This window comes from Furipterus horrens, unplaced genomic scaffold, assembly GCF_987537825.1.
Source record: "Furipterus horrens unplaced genomic scaffold, mFurHor1.1.pri manual_scaffold_13, whole genome shotgun sequence".
NCBI classification, from domain to species: domain Eukaryota; kingdom Metazoa; phylum Chordata; class Mammalia; order Chiroptera; family Furipteridae; genus Furipterus; species Furipterus horrens.
The window spans coordinates 46,629,475-46,644,970 of record NW_028327183.1 but is presented as its reverse complement, the minus strand read 5'-3'; the positions used below and the strand labels follow the sequence as shown (position 1 = coordinate 46,644,970).

The window sequence follows — 15,496 nt, the reverse complement described above, 5'->3', positions numbered from 1 at the left end:
ATCTGGGTGGAACCCCTGGGAAGGACTGCTTCGTGCCCTGGAGTCCCGAGGCAGGTAACTAATACCCTTAAATGTGAGCTCTGTGAGCCCTGGCCTAGTGGCTCAGTTGTTGGAGCATCATCCTCTACACCAAAAGGCTGTGGGTTGGATCCCCAGTTGGGGCACATATGGAAGGCAACCAGTTGATGTTTCTCTGTCTGTCTGCCTGCCTCTCCCTCCCTCCTTCTCTCTCTGAAATCAATAAATATATTCTCGGGTGAGGATTTTTTTAAAAGTGAGCTCCATGAGAACACGGAGTTTTGTCTGTTTTGTGACTACTGGGTTAGTCATACTTCCTAGAACAGTTCCTGACACACAGGAGGCACTAAATAAAGATTTGTTGAATGAGTGAATTAATAGTCCCTTAATGGATTGAAGCATGTCCTTGTCCCAGAAAAGAATCTCACCTCTAAGCCCTGGTTGGTGGGGCTCAGTTGGTTGAAGCGTCATCCTGTAAACCAGAAGGTCACAGGTTCAATTCCCAGTTATTTGGGGGGCTGGGGGGGATGATGGAAAGAACTCTACCTCTACACCCACCCAGACCTGGAGAGACCAACTCAACTTAGCAGAGATGGCATCTGGGAATTTAAGAGGCACCAGGGAAGCAGCTAACAGGGAGGCCAAGAGCTTAGCGTGCTCTAGAGTAGGGTAGTCCTAGGTTTAAGTCCTGGCTCTGCTCCTTACTTGCTATGTGACCTTGGGCAAGTTTCTCAACCTCTCTGCATCTCCATTTCCTGTTTTTTCAAATAAGGATCATACATCCTGGCTTTTGGGATGTTGGCACATTCAAGGCTTGTGCAAGAATTGGTGTCTAGTTGGGAGGCTCTGGCTGCCCGCAGAGACCAGGAATGGGGTTGAACACCGTGGGTACAAACCGGAAATAGGCAATCTGTTTTTAGCTCTACCATTTAGCCCTGCGTGTCCTCGGGCAGGTTACTTAACAGTTCCGCTCAGTTTCGTCATCCATTAAGGCAGTGTTAATGATGCTAATGTGGTAAGGACAAATTAATGTATGTAAAGACTACAACAGCTTTTGTGCTTATGATTATTACCACTACTTTATAGTATTCTTTACTGTCTTATTTATTCCCCTGTCATTAGACTCTAGAAGTGATATTCACTACTCTGACTTCCCCGTATAGCAAGGGAGGTAAGTGACTCAATTCTGGCCAATCATCAGGAAGGGGAGTTTCCTGGGGGCTTCTGGGAAAAGATTTTCCTCCTTGAAGAGCTCCGTCTCATTTCCCTGTCCCCCCTGCCATATACACATTCTCCCTTTGGACACTGTAGTATAAAGGTATGATGCCTGGAGCTCCAGCAGCCCTTTTGAAGCCTTGAGGAGAGTTATGGCCTAAATAACAAAGATAATAGAGACAGAAAGAACCCTCAGGTCCTTGATGACATCTCCAAGCCACCAAACCAATCACAGAGCCACCTTCCTCCACCACCAATAAACATCCTTTTGATTTAAGGTTTGATTAAGATTTATTGGCTGGGTTTTTAATTAATCACAGATGAGCTCAGATTTGTGTTTTGTGCTTTCTTTCACAATAAGCATATCCCAAAAACCTTCAGAGGCAACAACCCAAAAGTAAAATAAAATCTGATTCAATTCTTTTCTGGAGTTCATCTTAAATTAAAAAAAAAAAAAGTGTACTATATTATGGTTCAATTTACATATATTGTAAAATGACCACCACAATAAGTTTAGTTAACATTCATCATCTCATTTAGATATAATAAAAAGAAAAGACAAAAAAAATCTGATTCAATTTTAAAAAGAAAAGAGATAAGAATGGCGACACACTCAGCAAGGAGTGCGGAGCCTCAGCAGGGGTAGCTGCTATGGCTGTATGCTTATCAAAGGCAGGACCCAGGCGGTTCTGTAAGCAGAAGGACCGGGGGACAGCTTAGGGAAGAAGGGGAGGGAGGTAGCTCTGAGCAAACCGCGTTATACGGAGGCGTAGGGGTCTGAGGTGGGCATCAGCAAGAGTCCGAGAAGCAGGAAAAGAGGAGGAGCCAAGAAGCTGGAAGTGGGGGGTAGGACTCCGTTTAGGGCCACAGGCATCGGGGTATATCTGGAGGGGTCCAAGACACTGGGGTAGGCCTCTAAGGAACTGACCACGGAGTCTCAGGGAGGAGTGAACAAAGGCGTGGACAAGGCGTTTCTTTGGGGTACAGGAAGAAAATATCAGAACTTCTGGTTATGTTTATGTTTTGAAGGAGAAGGAGGGAAGGGAAAGAAGAGAAAGAAAAATAGGGAAAAGAGGAAAATGAGGAAGGAGAAGAATAAATTAAGCTTTACTGGCCATTTAGAGCTCTACCAAGGTCGACTAGAGACAGCCTGTAGCGCCCCTGAGACCGACGGGGGGACGCGCGCGCCCTCTCCTGTCCGCCTAAGGTACTGCAGCCAGGGCAAAGCGATTCCCAGGGATACTCTCGGGTTGCAAAGCAGCCAGCTCTCACCCAGGGGCTTAAGAAAAACCTCCACTGAAGATTTAACAATGTGAGCACGAGCAAATGCCCACTAATGTCTCCACAAACGAAACGATGGGAATGAAAACTGAGCAGCGGGATTGAATGCAGCCGATGGCACACTGCTCTCATTTAGATCTGTGTGTCTTAGGTAGGTCTTTGCCAGCTGTGACAGCCGAACACAAAGGATGTCAAAACTGGGCTCTCACAGAGGGCTGCACCAAGAGTTCCCAAATGCATTTAACAATGGCTGTGTAAGAGAGCATTTCTAGTGAGAGCAAAAATATTTATGGGGCCATGAACACATAAAAACAAAATTTTGTCTTTGAAATATTAACTTCAGCGCTGGCCGGTGTGACTCAAGTTAGTTGGAGCGTCATCCCATAACCGAAAGGTTGAGGGTTTGATTACCAGTCAGGGCACACATCTAAGTGTCGGGGTCCCCCTGGGAAAGTATTGAGACTTGGAGCCCCGCGCAGGCCAAGCAAAGGAAACGAAGCCTGTAAGACCTGACTGGAAAACCGGGAAAGCTGGGTGCGTGTGTGCCTCGATGCTACAGCCAGTGGGCCCCGGTGGGAATTGGGCCATGAGAAAATGCTTCATGTCCTTTGAAGCTCGCCCTGTTCTTTCACCTCGCTTGATCACTTTATTGTACCAGCAGCAGAGGTTTTGACTTTAACACAAAATGAACTCACCCTATTTTACAGCCCTCTGAAGTCTTTGTGTCCAACACACCCTGACCTGAGGGAGACCTCAACAATCCTTCAATTCTTACCTCTGAACAATATCTGTTTTCTGTAATCAGCACTGCTTAACATTGATTGATGGGCTTTATGTGTGTGCTACATGCCCTTAAGCTTACTGCACTCAATAAAAGACCTGGGAGGAAGGCCATCGAGGCATCTGGCTCAGACAATGTGCCGGCCTTCTCTCCCCTAGCACAGGCTGCCTGGGAAGTCTTCATTTCATCCATGCCATCAGGGGATCTCTGCGGGTCTGGGATCCCCACACCTAGGCTGCAGGTTTGATTCCGGATGTGTACAGGAGGCAACCAATCGATGCTTTTCTCTCACATCAATATCCTTGGGTGAGGACAGTATATATAAATTTCCACCTTTCTAAATTTTGTCTATGTTTTTAATGCACATAATATATTTACAGTATTACATGCCAGCACTATACATGGCCACTAAAAAACTACACACACACACACGAGAGAATGTTCAAAAATGTTTCCTTAACAGGAGAGCATAATAAAAATGGTTCGGAGGTCACTGGCAGCAGCCTGGCTGTCATGTAACATAACTGATTTGGTGCTCTGGGGATTATATAAATAGACTCCAGGGAAGTGATTTTAAACACTCGTGCACACAAGAATCCTCTCTGGAGAATGTTAAAAATATAAATGTCCAGCCCTTCCCCAGATGGATTCCATCAGGGCCTGCAGGTGGCACTCCTGAGTGGCTAAGAGGAGTGCCCTACAAAGCTCCCTTCCGTCCCTTTGAGCGGCTATCTTTGAGCTCACCCATCTTCTAAGCAGCTGTATTTAATCTGGTGTTTGTTTAGCTCTGAATGTCAATTGCTGTATTTCTTGAAGTTCTATTTGGTTCTTTTTCCAACTTCCTGGGTGTTTTTTATGGTACTTACATTTTCTATTCCTCCTATTTTGTCCTTTTCACATACAAGCATAGGTATTTCATCCCCACATCCGATCATTCCAATGTCCGCAGTGTCTGCAGGTCTTGGCCTGCATCTGCTGACTCTCGCTCATGGTCCCACCTCTCTGTACAACTCATAACTGTTTATCATGAACTCCTATGTGCCAGCACTCTACCTGAAGGAATTCCCCAAGACCCAGGCAAAGAGGGTACTCCTCTGGAGAGGGTTCATTTGTCCTTGCCAGGAGCCTAGGGGAACACAGTCCTAGGGTCATGCTCAGCCTGCTATTTCTAGGAACTTTCAAAGAACATAATTCAGGCCCAAACCCACCTGAGGGACAGTCAGTGGCCACAAGTTCTCAGAGGAGACCTTTTCAGTCCCCACCTATTTCTAAGGTGGTGGGCCTTCCCAAGATGGGTTTTTGTTAGTTGGACCTGGTTTTCCACAAGACAGTGCCCCTGCCCAGCTATCCTACAGCACAGCCCCTGTCCCCAAGGCCACATGAATCTGAATGTCCCCAGAGCATCAGGCCGCTTCATGTCAGTCCCCTCCTCGGCTCTTTGCTCCTGCTTTCTCCTTGCTCTCGGAAGAGTCCCTTTTCCTTTTCTTCCTTGCGGGTGCTCATTTCAAAGGATGCTTTAAATATTTTAGGAAGCATTAGGTAGTGGGAGGCTCTCTACTCAGCCATACTGGTTGGCTCTGTCACTTCTCTTTCCTCAGAAATATAACTCCAGTCCCAGGGCTTGCTCAGACGAGCACCATAATCGCCCCATGCTAGTCAGCCCAGACCTTCCTGCCTGCGGTAAGCCTATGAGGGCTGACTGAGGAAGGGGGACAACACCATCCAGAGGCCTGAAGCACTGACTGCTCAGCCGTGACAGGCGGCTTGGGAGTACACACTGAGAATGATCGCACCCGAAGCTTTAGCAGTAAGATGATGATGATGATAACAATACTAATGGTGCCTGCCAGTCAACACCTACGCAGCACTTAAGAGCCAGGCATTGTTCAATGCTTTATGGATATTAACGTATGGAACCAATATTAACAATTGAATTCATAGACAACAAAATTGAGGCCTAAAGAAGTTAAATTACTTGCCCAGGGTCACACAGAAGATAGCAGAACTGCCATTCGCACACAGGCAGCCTGGCTCCAGAGGCTGGGCTCTTGGCCGCTCAGCCACACGGCTACGTACTGAACTCAGGATGGGCCAGGCCTGCGCTAAGGGTGCTCGTGCATGCAACAGACCCAACCATCAGACCTGGAAGTGAGTGCTATACTGTACGGAGGGGGAAGCAGGTATGGAAAGGCACTGGGACTTGTCCAGGACACACGCCAAGTAAATGGCAGAGAAGGGATCTGTGTGCGGAGACCCTTTATCTGGAAGCAGAGTTTCTAGCGTCTGGGCAGTAATGCCCACATACGATGAGAACAAATTCTCTATGTCCTCGCAGTCAGTATTAATAACAGAATATGCATGCTCCAGGACAGGCCTTGACGTGCACTGTCACCTGCTTCCTCCCTAGAGTTACGGGAGATGAGTTCTATTATTACCCTTAATTGATAAGCGTGGGAACGGTGGTTCCGAGAGATCCAGCTACTTGCCCAGAGTACACACACAGTTAGTACGTGGTGTCAAGATTCAACCCAAGAGTGTCTGCTCTGTATAGACTGACTTTGGTGACACCTCCCCCACCCCCAATATCACAGCCTGTGCAGTCCCCTCCCACACTCACTCTGGTCTGCGCCATAGCCGCTTTGACCACCAGAGTGTAGTGAAAATGGCACTGTGCAGTTCCAGCCTGTGCCCTTACATGGCCTGCAGCTTCTGCTTCTTCCCTCCTGAAAACTGGGCTTTGGGGAGCGCTGAGTGACCACGTGAGAGATGCAGCTACCCTGCTGGACAGAGCAGGTGGGGAAGAGAGGTCCTGTGACAACACTGAGAAGGAACTGTTCATTTCAATGTCCCAATCAAGCCTCCTGATGACTCCAGTCCCAGCCGCTTCTGATGACAACCCCGACGAGACACCACCCAGCAAGACCTGCAGAAAAACCACCCAGCTGAGCCCAGGCTACAGAACTGAAAGAGAGAATAAAAGGGTCACTGTTTAAGGCATTAAGCTTTAGGGCAGATTGCTATGTAGCAACAGAAAAACTGAAACCAACCACAAGGCCTATACTTGTAAGAACGACCACACAAAGTTAAGTACTTCCAAAAATATGAGCCCAGCAGCCTGAGAGTTAACGTAGTGTATTGGTTTCCTGTTGTTTCTGTAACGAATGACCACAAACATGGTGGCTTAAAACAACACAAATTTATTATCTATGGTTCTAGAGATAATAAGTTCAAAATGGCTCTCACTGGGCTAAACTCAAGGTGTCAGCAGGGGCAAGATCTTTCCCAGAGGCACTAGGGCAGAATCCATCTCCTTGCCTTTTCCAGCTTCTAGAGGCACCTGCATGACTTGGTGGCCCCTTCTCCACCTTCAAGACCAGCAGCGTAGCACCTTCAAATCCTTCCCTTTCCTATCTTCCTCTTTCACGTCTAAGAACCCTTACAATTACAGTGGGCCCACAAGGATAATCCAGGATAACCTCCCTGTCCCCAATCCTTGACATCTGTGAAGTCCCGTTTGCCATGTGAGGCAACACATTCAACAGGTTAGGGACTGGGATGTGGCCATCTTGGGGGGTTGTCAATTATTCTGTCTACTGTGAGTGGTGAACTAGAAAAATGACCAGTATAGTCCGGAGGAATAAGCAGAAATGAACTGGCATCTTCCCTCTGCCCAGAGACACCCCACAGCTCCCCTGGAAGTGTCCGCAGTGCACTTTGCAGGAGCGGCCTCGACCTGCCTGCCTGGCATCACCAACCTCTTATTTCTTCTCCCCCAGAAATCTTCGTTTAAAAAGATCCTTGCCTTCCCAACATAGTGCGTCACTGATGAGTTACGCTTCTGGCAGTTACTGTTCTTTCCTCGGGCAGATGCACCTGACACTCCAGCCTCCCCCGTGAGAACACAGACAGCCGGGCCTGCCCCGCTGAGTCAAAAGGACCCCAGACAGAGGCACGGACATTGGTCATGCTGGCCAGTTCAGGGGGCCTGACCCGGGAGAACACTAAGCTGCTACTGGCCCTGGGAAATTCTACTCACACCGTCTGAGGGCCACGTCCGTGGGCAATGAGCACTGGGAACACAGAAACAACATAATAAAAGAAGTTTGAAGAGTAAAGTCCACTCCAGTATCTAATAGCATCTCCCTCTAACCTGACCCAGGCTGAACTCCTGGTCCTTTCCGTGCATCCCACCCCTCCTCCAGTCTGCCGTGTCACGCCCAATCCACAGGAAATCCTGCCGGCTCTACCTTCCAAACAAGTCTACTGGTTATTCACTGCTAAGGGGAAAAGGAAAGGTTCTTTTAGTGGACACCACCTTAACCAAGGGATCCAAGCTCCCGGCACAAACGACGGAAGCAACAGACATCAGTAGCCCCCTGGGGTGATGTCCTTAGCACACACCATCGCGCCTGTGGTAGTCCTGCCAAAGATGCTCAACATAAATCAAATCAGAGGAAACGATCAAAAACTCCAGACTGTGGGACACTCTGTGGGACAGCTGGCTTGGACTCTTCCAAATGTCAATGTCATGAAAAACAAGAAAGGACAAGGATGCTGTTACACAGCAGGGTCAGCAAACGTTTTCCGCACAGCGTCACAGAGTAAATATTCTAGATTTGTGGGCCATACAAACCCAACTTTGCAGCCACAGACAATAAGCTAACAAGTGTGTGTGGCTGTTCCAATAAAACTTTATTTATGAAGTCAGGCAGTGGGCCCGATTGCTGAGCCCTGTTGTATTGACAGATTAGAGGATACTAAAGAGACATGATAATCAAATGCAGTGCACGTCCCTTAAGCAGACCTTAGATTAAAAATAAGAATAAACAGTAAAAAAGGGCATTTGGGGGCAGATGAAGAAATCAGAATAAGAGCTACATATTGCATAATATTGTTGTCAATATTACTGTTACCAGTATTAAAATTCTCAGGTATGGCATTGGCACTGTGTTATACAGAACGTCTTTGTTCTTAGGAGGTACAGGTTGAAATAGGAGTGAAGTGTCATGTCCAAAACTTATTTGCAAATTATTCAGGGAAAAAAACTGTATATATGCATATGCGCATACATACAAGAGCAAAGACATAGACAATTTTTGAAGACGAGTAACAAATAAAACAGGGGGTAAAGGGTATGTAACTGGTGACTATACCAATCTTCCTTCTAACTTTTCTATGGGTTTAAAATTTTATTTTATTTTTTTAAAGATTTTATTTATGTATTTTTAGAGAGAGAGGGAAGGGAGGGAGAAAGAGAGGGAGAGAAACATCAATGTGTGGTTGCCTCTCACACGCCCCCAACTGGGGACCTGGCCTGCAACCCAGGCCTGTGCCCCGATGGGGAATCGAACCAGCGACCCTTTGGTTTACAGGCTGGTGCTCAATCCACTGAGCCACACCAGCCAGGGCTGTGGGTTTGAAATTTTAAAAAGAAGACTTGAGGAAAAAATTTCTCCAGAACCTGACGTCTCCCCACTTGCCTCCCACCTGGATCGCTGTAGTTGCCGCCTCCCTGCATCCACCTCACCCTACGACTGCCAAACAGATCCTATTAAAATATAACACAGATCTTGTTCTTCCTCTGCTCAGACCCTCCAGAGTAAAGCCAAAGCATTTGCAATGGCCCACGGGCCCTGCCCAGTCTGCCCGTCTTTCCCAGCACCCCCAGCTTCCCCTCTGCCCTCAGTTTCCCCTTGGTCTGTCTGCTCAGCCACACTGACCTCACTGTCCATCCAACATGCCAGGCCCACTCTCTCCTCAGGGCCCTTGTATGTGCAGAGCCTTTGGGCTAGAATGTTCTTCCCCCAGGTACCTGTACTGCGTGCTCCCTGCTTTCCTTCTTGCGAGTTTCAACGATAATAATCCTATCCTGATTTACAACCTGCCCCCGAATATTCCTCCTTCTGCATTCCTGATGATTTTTTGCCTTTTGTTCTCTGCTGTATCCACAGCATCTGGACAATAGCCAAAACTCAGTGGGTACCACTGACACATTATGTATCCATTTACTCCTCACAATAACTTTTATTCATAGTATAAATACATACATAGTACACAAATGGGAATAATAATAGTGTATACATATATGTGTCATAATAATTTGTGAGGATTTAATGCTAGAAGGCCTGTGAAGTACTGAGCATACTGCCTGACACAAAGTGACTGCCCATTAAGTGACCCACTACAGAAGAGCCTGAAGCTCCATGTGGTTAAGTGACCTGCCCAAAGCTACCTGGCTGGGAAGCGGTGGGGCCAGATGGGAACCCATGTCAGTCTCTCTCAAGAAGCCACTTTCTAAACCACAACACCGAGGCATGTCACAGTGTTTCGGTGAAAGGCAGTGGCAGGAAACAGACACAGCTCTGGGAATCCACAGTGCAGGATTTAAGTCCCGCCTTTGGCAAAACTCATGTGTGACCTCAGTAATTCACTTCTGCTCTCGAGCCTCCATTTTCTCTTCTATAAACTGGGAGAAGTCATTTTCCTTCCCTGACAAAACAGTGTGAGAGTCAAATGAGGCAGCTGATATGAAAGCGTTTGCTGTGCAATGCAACACTTCTCCAGTCTAAGACCTGCAGCTATGGCAGAGGGCCCATCAGACAAACGTCAATGGACTAAGAATCGTAGGCCCTGGAAAGCAAACTTAAAGCACCAAAACTTATAAGAAAAAAAAAAAAAAAGATTTGCTCCTCTTAACCATTTGCCCTTTGCTCACGCTCCTCCCTCGCCCTCAACATCATCCACGTCCTCATGTTGTCTGGTGAGGTTCTCCTCACCGTGAAGGCCTCCCTGAACCCTAAGCCAGGTCAGGTGTCCAGTGGGCAATCCCATCCCAGCTCTGCCCACTCTGGTCACACTCTGGCAGAACAGGTCTGTCCCTACTGGACTGTGAGCTCCTTAGATTGGGCTGGCTTGGTCCCTCTGCTGTTTCACCAACACTGCCCAGCACAAGGCCAGGCACAGGGCTGATTATCAGAAAATACTAGTAAATGAAGTAATGGATGGATGGATGGGTGGATGGATGGTGGTTCCCTGAGACAGCCAATTACTCTGATTTCCTTATTCTGTGCTCCCACAGGCCTAGACCATATAGTTCATCTTTTTAAAGTAGTTCATATTTTAAGTGTTTACTATGCCCTTTAGATTTCAGCTCGGGCTGTCCTCTAGACAGCCTTCCTGGCACCATGTCCCTCAGTTAGGTGGCGTTTTTGAGCTTCAAGGTCCCTACCACCCTGATCACCCTGGGTTGACCATGACGGTCATGAGTGTGTCTCCCAGTACTCAGTAAAAAAGCCAGCATTCTATTTACTGAATAAATGGACGAACAAACACGGTATATCAGTGGATTAATGAACAGACGTATGAAAGTCCACTCTGGTTAAAATTACCCTTTTCCAGATTCGTAGGCCACCTCCCCAACCGCAACTTCACCCTGAGCCACGCTTCTAACCCGGTCCTATTTCCTAGAGTATTGACTGCGGCAAACCGATGTCCTAAAAGCATGATATACAAGCGCCTTTCACTTCCCAGGACGGGAGGAAAACTGAGGCACGGGATAGTTATGGATGCCAAGGCGCTCAAGTTTCTCCTGACCCGCGAACCCGTCTAGTCCCTCCTCCGCTTGTACTTAGCTTCTCAGTCCTGGAATACCCCGCCCAATTACTCTCTTCTCACACTACTGACTCGCCTAGACGTCAATCTCCACGCGCTCTCTTCCTCTATTGGCCGATATTTTCAAATCGGAAGCTGGCGCCCTGCCCCGCCCCTGGACCCACGCCCACCCTTGCAATTGGACTAACCACATGCCCTTATCCCAGAGACCCTCCCTATTGGCTGCAAGACTTTGCCGGTTCAGGCTGTGATTGGTCGTAAACAGAAGTCCATCCCCTAAGCAACCACCTGAGAGGGGTTGGAGAACGAAAAGGTTGGAGGGACTTGGGGTCAGACTCACGCTGAGCCGGCGGAAGGCAGATGTAGGTCTTGAAGAACTCGCTTCGGCGGGCAGCGGCCTTAATGCGGTTAGCAAGCGGCTTGCTGACCTGCCGGATACCCAAGTATAGCAGCTTCGCCATAGGGAACGCACCCACCACCATCTTGGCGGTCGCAAGGGGACGCGATACCCGGCTGACTGGGCGGGGCGCCTCCAAACTCTCCCTCCTCCCTCGCCCGCTTGTCGCCGTGCGTACATGCGTGCGTACGTGCGTACGTACGTACGTTGGGGGGGGAGACTGCAGGGGCAGTCCTTGATATCATCGCGTCTACGCTGACGCACCGACAAATATGCAAATATGCGGCGGAAGTGAGGTGGTCAGAGGGCGATTCCGTTAAACGGCTGCTTGCGGGAGCGAGGATGGGTTCCCACGCCCGAATCTGCCGGTGTTCCGCGTTCTGTCGTGACGTTACGTACCTAGGTGATCTCTTTGCCCAAGTGAGGCTCTCAGTTAGTCCTAATTAGGGCTGAAGAATCCCATGTATACCTACCCGCGCAGGTTAGAGCTCTCACTGGGATTAAGAGGAAACTGGCTTGCAGTCATACAGACCTGGTTTGAGATACCAGTTCGGTCATTCACTTGCTGGGTGTTATTAGGCGAGTGACTTAATCTCTCTGGGCATCAGAATTCTCATCTACAAAACATGAATTATGATCGCACTTACTGGGTTACTGTGAGGTTTGCATACGCATCTTGAATGTAAAAACATAGTAACTACATTAAGTGTTTAGAACGGTGCCAGTCACATAGTAAGCACTCTTAAACAGCCCTTATTACTAGACAAATATTAGCATCATTATTGCTTACTCTAGAGTAAGGGTGCATTTCTTCTCCAGAAGTAGCTAATCCGACCATTTACCAAGTAACAGACAAACAGGTCCTGAGATGGACAGGAAGCTGGCACAAGGTCCCTCAGCGAGCAGAGGTCCATAGCCCAGCATCCTGACCAATAAAACCACACCGCGTCTCAAGCGGCCCTACTGCCTCCACTGTGGGGCGAGGGTCCCCAGGGAGCAGGCTCAGGAAGGAGTTTAAGGACATGTCCCAGACTGTCCTCCCTTACCCAGCAGGGAGCAAAATCATATAAACAAGGTCGGCAAGAGGTTGAGAGAAATTCCTGGATGGTGGAGTTCTGATGGGTAATTGAAAGATTTTAGAGGAGGCAGAGGGAGACCAAGAGAGGAGCAGAGAAGTGGTGTGTGAGAGGAGACAAACGTTCAGGATTCAGTCAGGAGACCCTGGGCTTTCCTCGGTATCCACTCTGACTCCCTGATCACCTTTTGTCAAGTCTCAGGCACCAATAGACCTGTTTCTTCATCTGTAATAACGATGGCACTGGCATGTGTAAACCCAGATATTCTAAATTATGCATTAAGAATGACAAGACCATAAAAACAATCCCTCCGTGGGTTCCTTTCTGGACTAAAAATGTGAGAAACCTTGGGGCCTATTCAAGGTCCATATCCTCTTAAGACCAACCTTCTCCCCATTTTACATACTGGCCAACTGAGGCCAGAGAATGAAAACGATTTACTCAATTATCAGAATGAAGCTGAGGCTGGGATTTCTTGAGTCCCAGCCCTGAGTCTTCTCCTGATCCCTAAGGATGTTAGCCTGGGGCCCAAGGACCTACTGATGGGGGGAGGAGCTAAGGTCTCCTATGTCGTCGGCAGCCGTCCGTCTCGAGAGACGATGGTGTAGCTTCTTAAGAGTCTATCTGCACCGCCGAGAATGGCTGTGCAGTCCGACTCGGGAGTGACATGGTATCTGTCTCCTCCCGTGTTGAATCGACATCTTGTGATGACGCTGAAGCTACAGAGCCTGGGCAGGGTGATATGGAGGGTCTGCTGTTGCCCATGCAGCAGACCCCCCCTCTCTTCGCAGCTGAAGGGTCCAAGGGAAAGACGGAGTCGATACAGCTTGGGTTCAGGTGCGCCGCAGGAGTTGCCGGTGTTGACTACAACGTCAAACCGCCTTAGGGACTCCGGCTCCGGATTTTCTGTCGGGGTTTACTCCCTTAGCCTTTCCCCTGAAGAGGTATGCCGCAAGGCAGCGGAGGTTTTTTGGAGTCAGAGTTTTCCTTCTCTGATGTGCCCTGACTGGAAGATCGAACCAGCGACACTTAGCTCGCAGGCCGACGCTCAATCCACTGAGCTAAACCAGCCAGGGCCGGTCTCCTATGATGGATTTAGGAAACTTCCAAACTTGGACATGACTTTTTTCTATATAATTCACTGCTGTTTCCTTAGCTCCTAGAACAGTGCCTGGCACATAGTAGGTGCTCAATAAACATTAACTGAATGGGAATGAGTATTTGGTGGAGGGGTAATGTGCAGGCTTTCACGTGATTCTCTGAGGGGACTGTGTTTAAGATATCTGGCCCCCTACGTCTCCATCCCAGTAGCTTTATGGCAGTGAGACAGGATGGGAAAATTACTAGGGCCCCCAGATCCCAGGCCCCCCTCCAATCTCTCCGTGCAACACCAAAGCCCCAACTTCCTGCATCTCAGTAGCCCCCCTCCTGCAAAACCACTTTCTTCATTGAGGTTTATTTTTTTCTCATTCCCCTCCTCCCTCCTCTTCCTTTCTCTGAGAAGGGCTTCCAGGAACCTCTTTTGGGTGTGCGTGTAGAGGGTGGGAGGTCATTACATCTCATCAGGAGCTTGATGAAGCCTGTTACACACCCAAGGAAAGTGATCTACCAGAAGGGGTGTGGCCTGTCCGGAGCTGGGTGCTTTCTTCTGTTCTCCAGCCTGGTTATAGAAAAAGGACTATTCCTGGTGACCTCTGAGGGCCAGGGGAGGGATGGAGACACCAACCAGAGCAGACAGCCTTGGCCATTCTGGGGCGTGGGAACAGAGGCAGAGATGGGGAGGGGAGGCGTAGCCCAGGATGGCCCCAGGCTGACTCACCGGCTGTGTGACCCTGGGCTAGTCTCGGCCTCTCCAGTGACCGTCCTAGAATAGGGCCTGGGATGATCCCCAGAGGTTCTTCCAGCTCAGGCTCTCGGTTACCCTTTTCCCAAGATGGGCAAGAGGTTCATGCTCCACAATCCCACAAGCCTGTGTGCTTCTCCCATCATTGTATTCCTTCAAAATAAAGCTCATGCCCTGACTGGTGTGGCTCAGTGAATTCAGTGCCAGCCTGCGAACCAAAAGGTCACACTGCTTTGACTCCCAGTCAGGGCACATGCCTGGGTTGCGAGCCAGGTTCCCAGTTGGGGGCATGCAAGAGGCAACCAATCAATGTTTCTCTCGTGCATGGGTGTTTCTTTCTCTCTCTCTCTCTAAAAATAAATAAATAAAATATGTTAACAAATAAATTCCAGAGCTCACCATTGCTCCTTGCTCACTCCACCACCCATCTAGGTCCAGCTGCCAGCATCTCCCACATGGACTACTGAGGTCACCACTTCATGGGGCTCCCAGCCTCTGCCTAATTTTCCCTATTCTGCTCCCCACTTAGCAGCCAGCAGAATCCTGTTAACATTGAAGTCAAATCACCTCCCTTCTCTTGTGGCTCCCATTTATCTTAGAGTAAAAGGCAAAGTCCTCAGGAGGACTTGAAGAGCCCTGAAAGGTGGGCCAGTCTCACCTCCCATTCTTATCACCCTTGTCTGCTCCAGTCACACCACTGTACTTACTGTGCCTAAAAATTCAGGCACCCTGTCATTTCAGAACTTTGCACTTGCTGTTCCCTCTGCCTGTAATGCTCTTTCCCCTGACAGTCACTGAGCTGACCCCCCTCAGCTTCTTCAGGTCTTTGCTCAAAAGCCACCTTCTAAGTGAGCCCTCCTGTCACCTCATGTAGATCAGACTCCATGTCACTCTCTGTCCCTTCATTTGTCTTTATTTTTACCCAGTCTACTTATCAATTCCAAACATTATTTTGATTTACTTATTTACTGTGAGCCCCATGATGGTGATGCCTGGGCTGTCTTGGTCACTACTGTGTCCCCAGCCCCGGCCAGCACAGGGCACATTGTAGGCACAAATAAGATTTGTTGAGTGAATTAATAAATATCCTTCCATTTGTCCAGAGCCCCCTTCCCCAGCCTGTCCTGCTCACCCCTCCTCTAGTCATTCTGTCCTGATTGCCCTTCATTTGAGTTTGGACACTCTACCTCTTCTTCCTCAGTCCTGACTTGGAGAACACTGTTTATCTGAAAACTAAGAATTTCTCTGTCCTGCTCATTCTCCCCTAAAAGACA

The 15,496-nt window shown here is 48.6% G+C and overlaps 1 protein-coding gene across 2 annotated transcripts in view; it reads right to left on the bottom strand.

Annotated features, from left to right (window-relative positions):
- OPA3 (outer mitochondrial membrane lipid metabolism regulator OPA3) overlaps positions 1-11,488 on the bottom strand; it is a 58,944-nt gene extending 47,456 nt beyond the window's left edge. Inside the window, exon 1 of one of the 2 annotated variants that reach the window (XM_090260913.1) lies at positions 11,247-11,488. In XM_090260913.1, the coding sequence (XP_090117039.1) occupies positions 11,247-11,388 (142 nt within the window). In that variant the 5' untranslated portion in view covers positions 11,389-11,488. The remainder of the gene's footprint in view (positions 1-11,246) is intronic. The other variant, XM_090260912.1, reaches the window with a different exon arrangement.
- Positions 11,489-15,496: the final 4,008 nt, after the last annotated feature.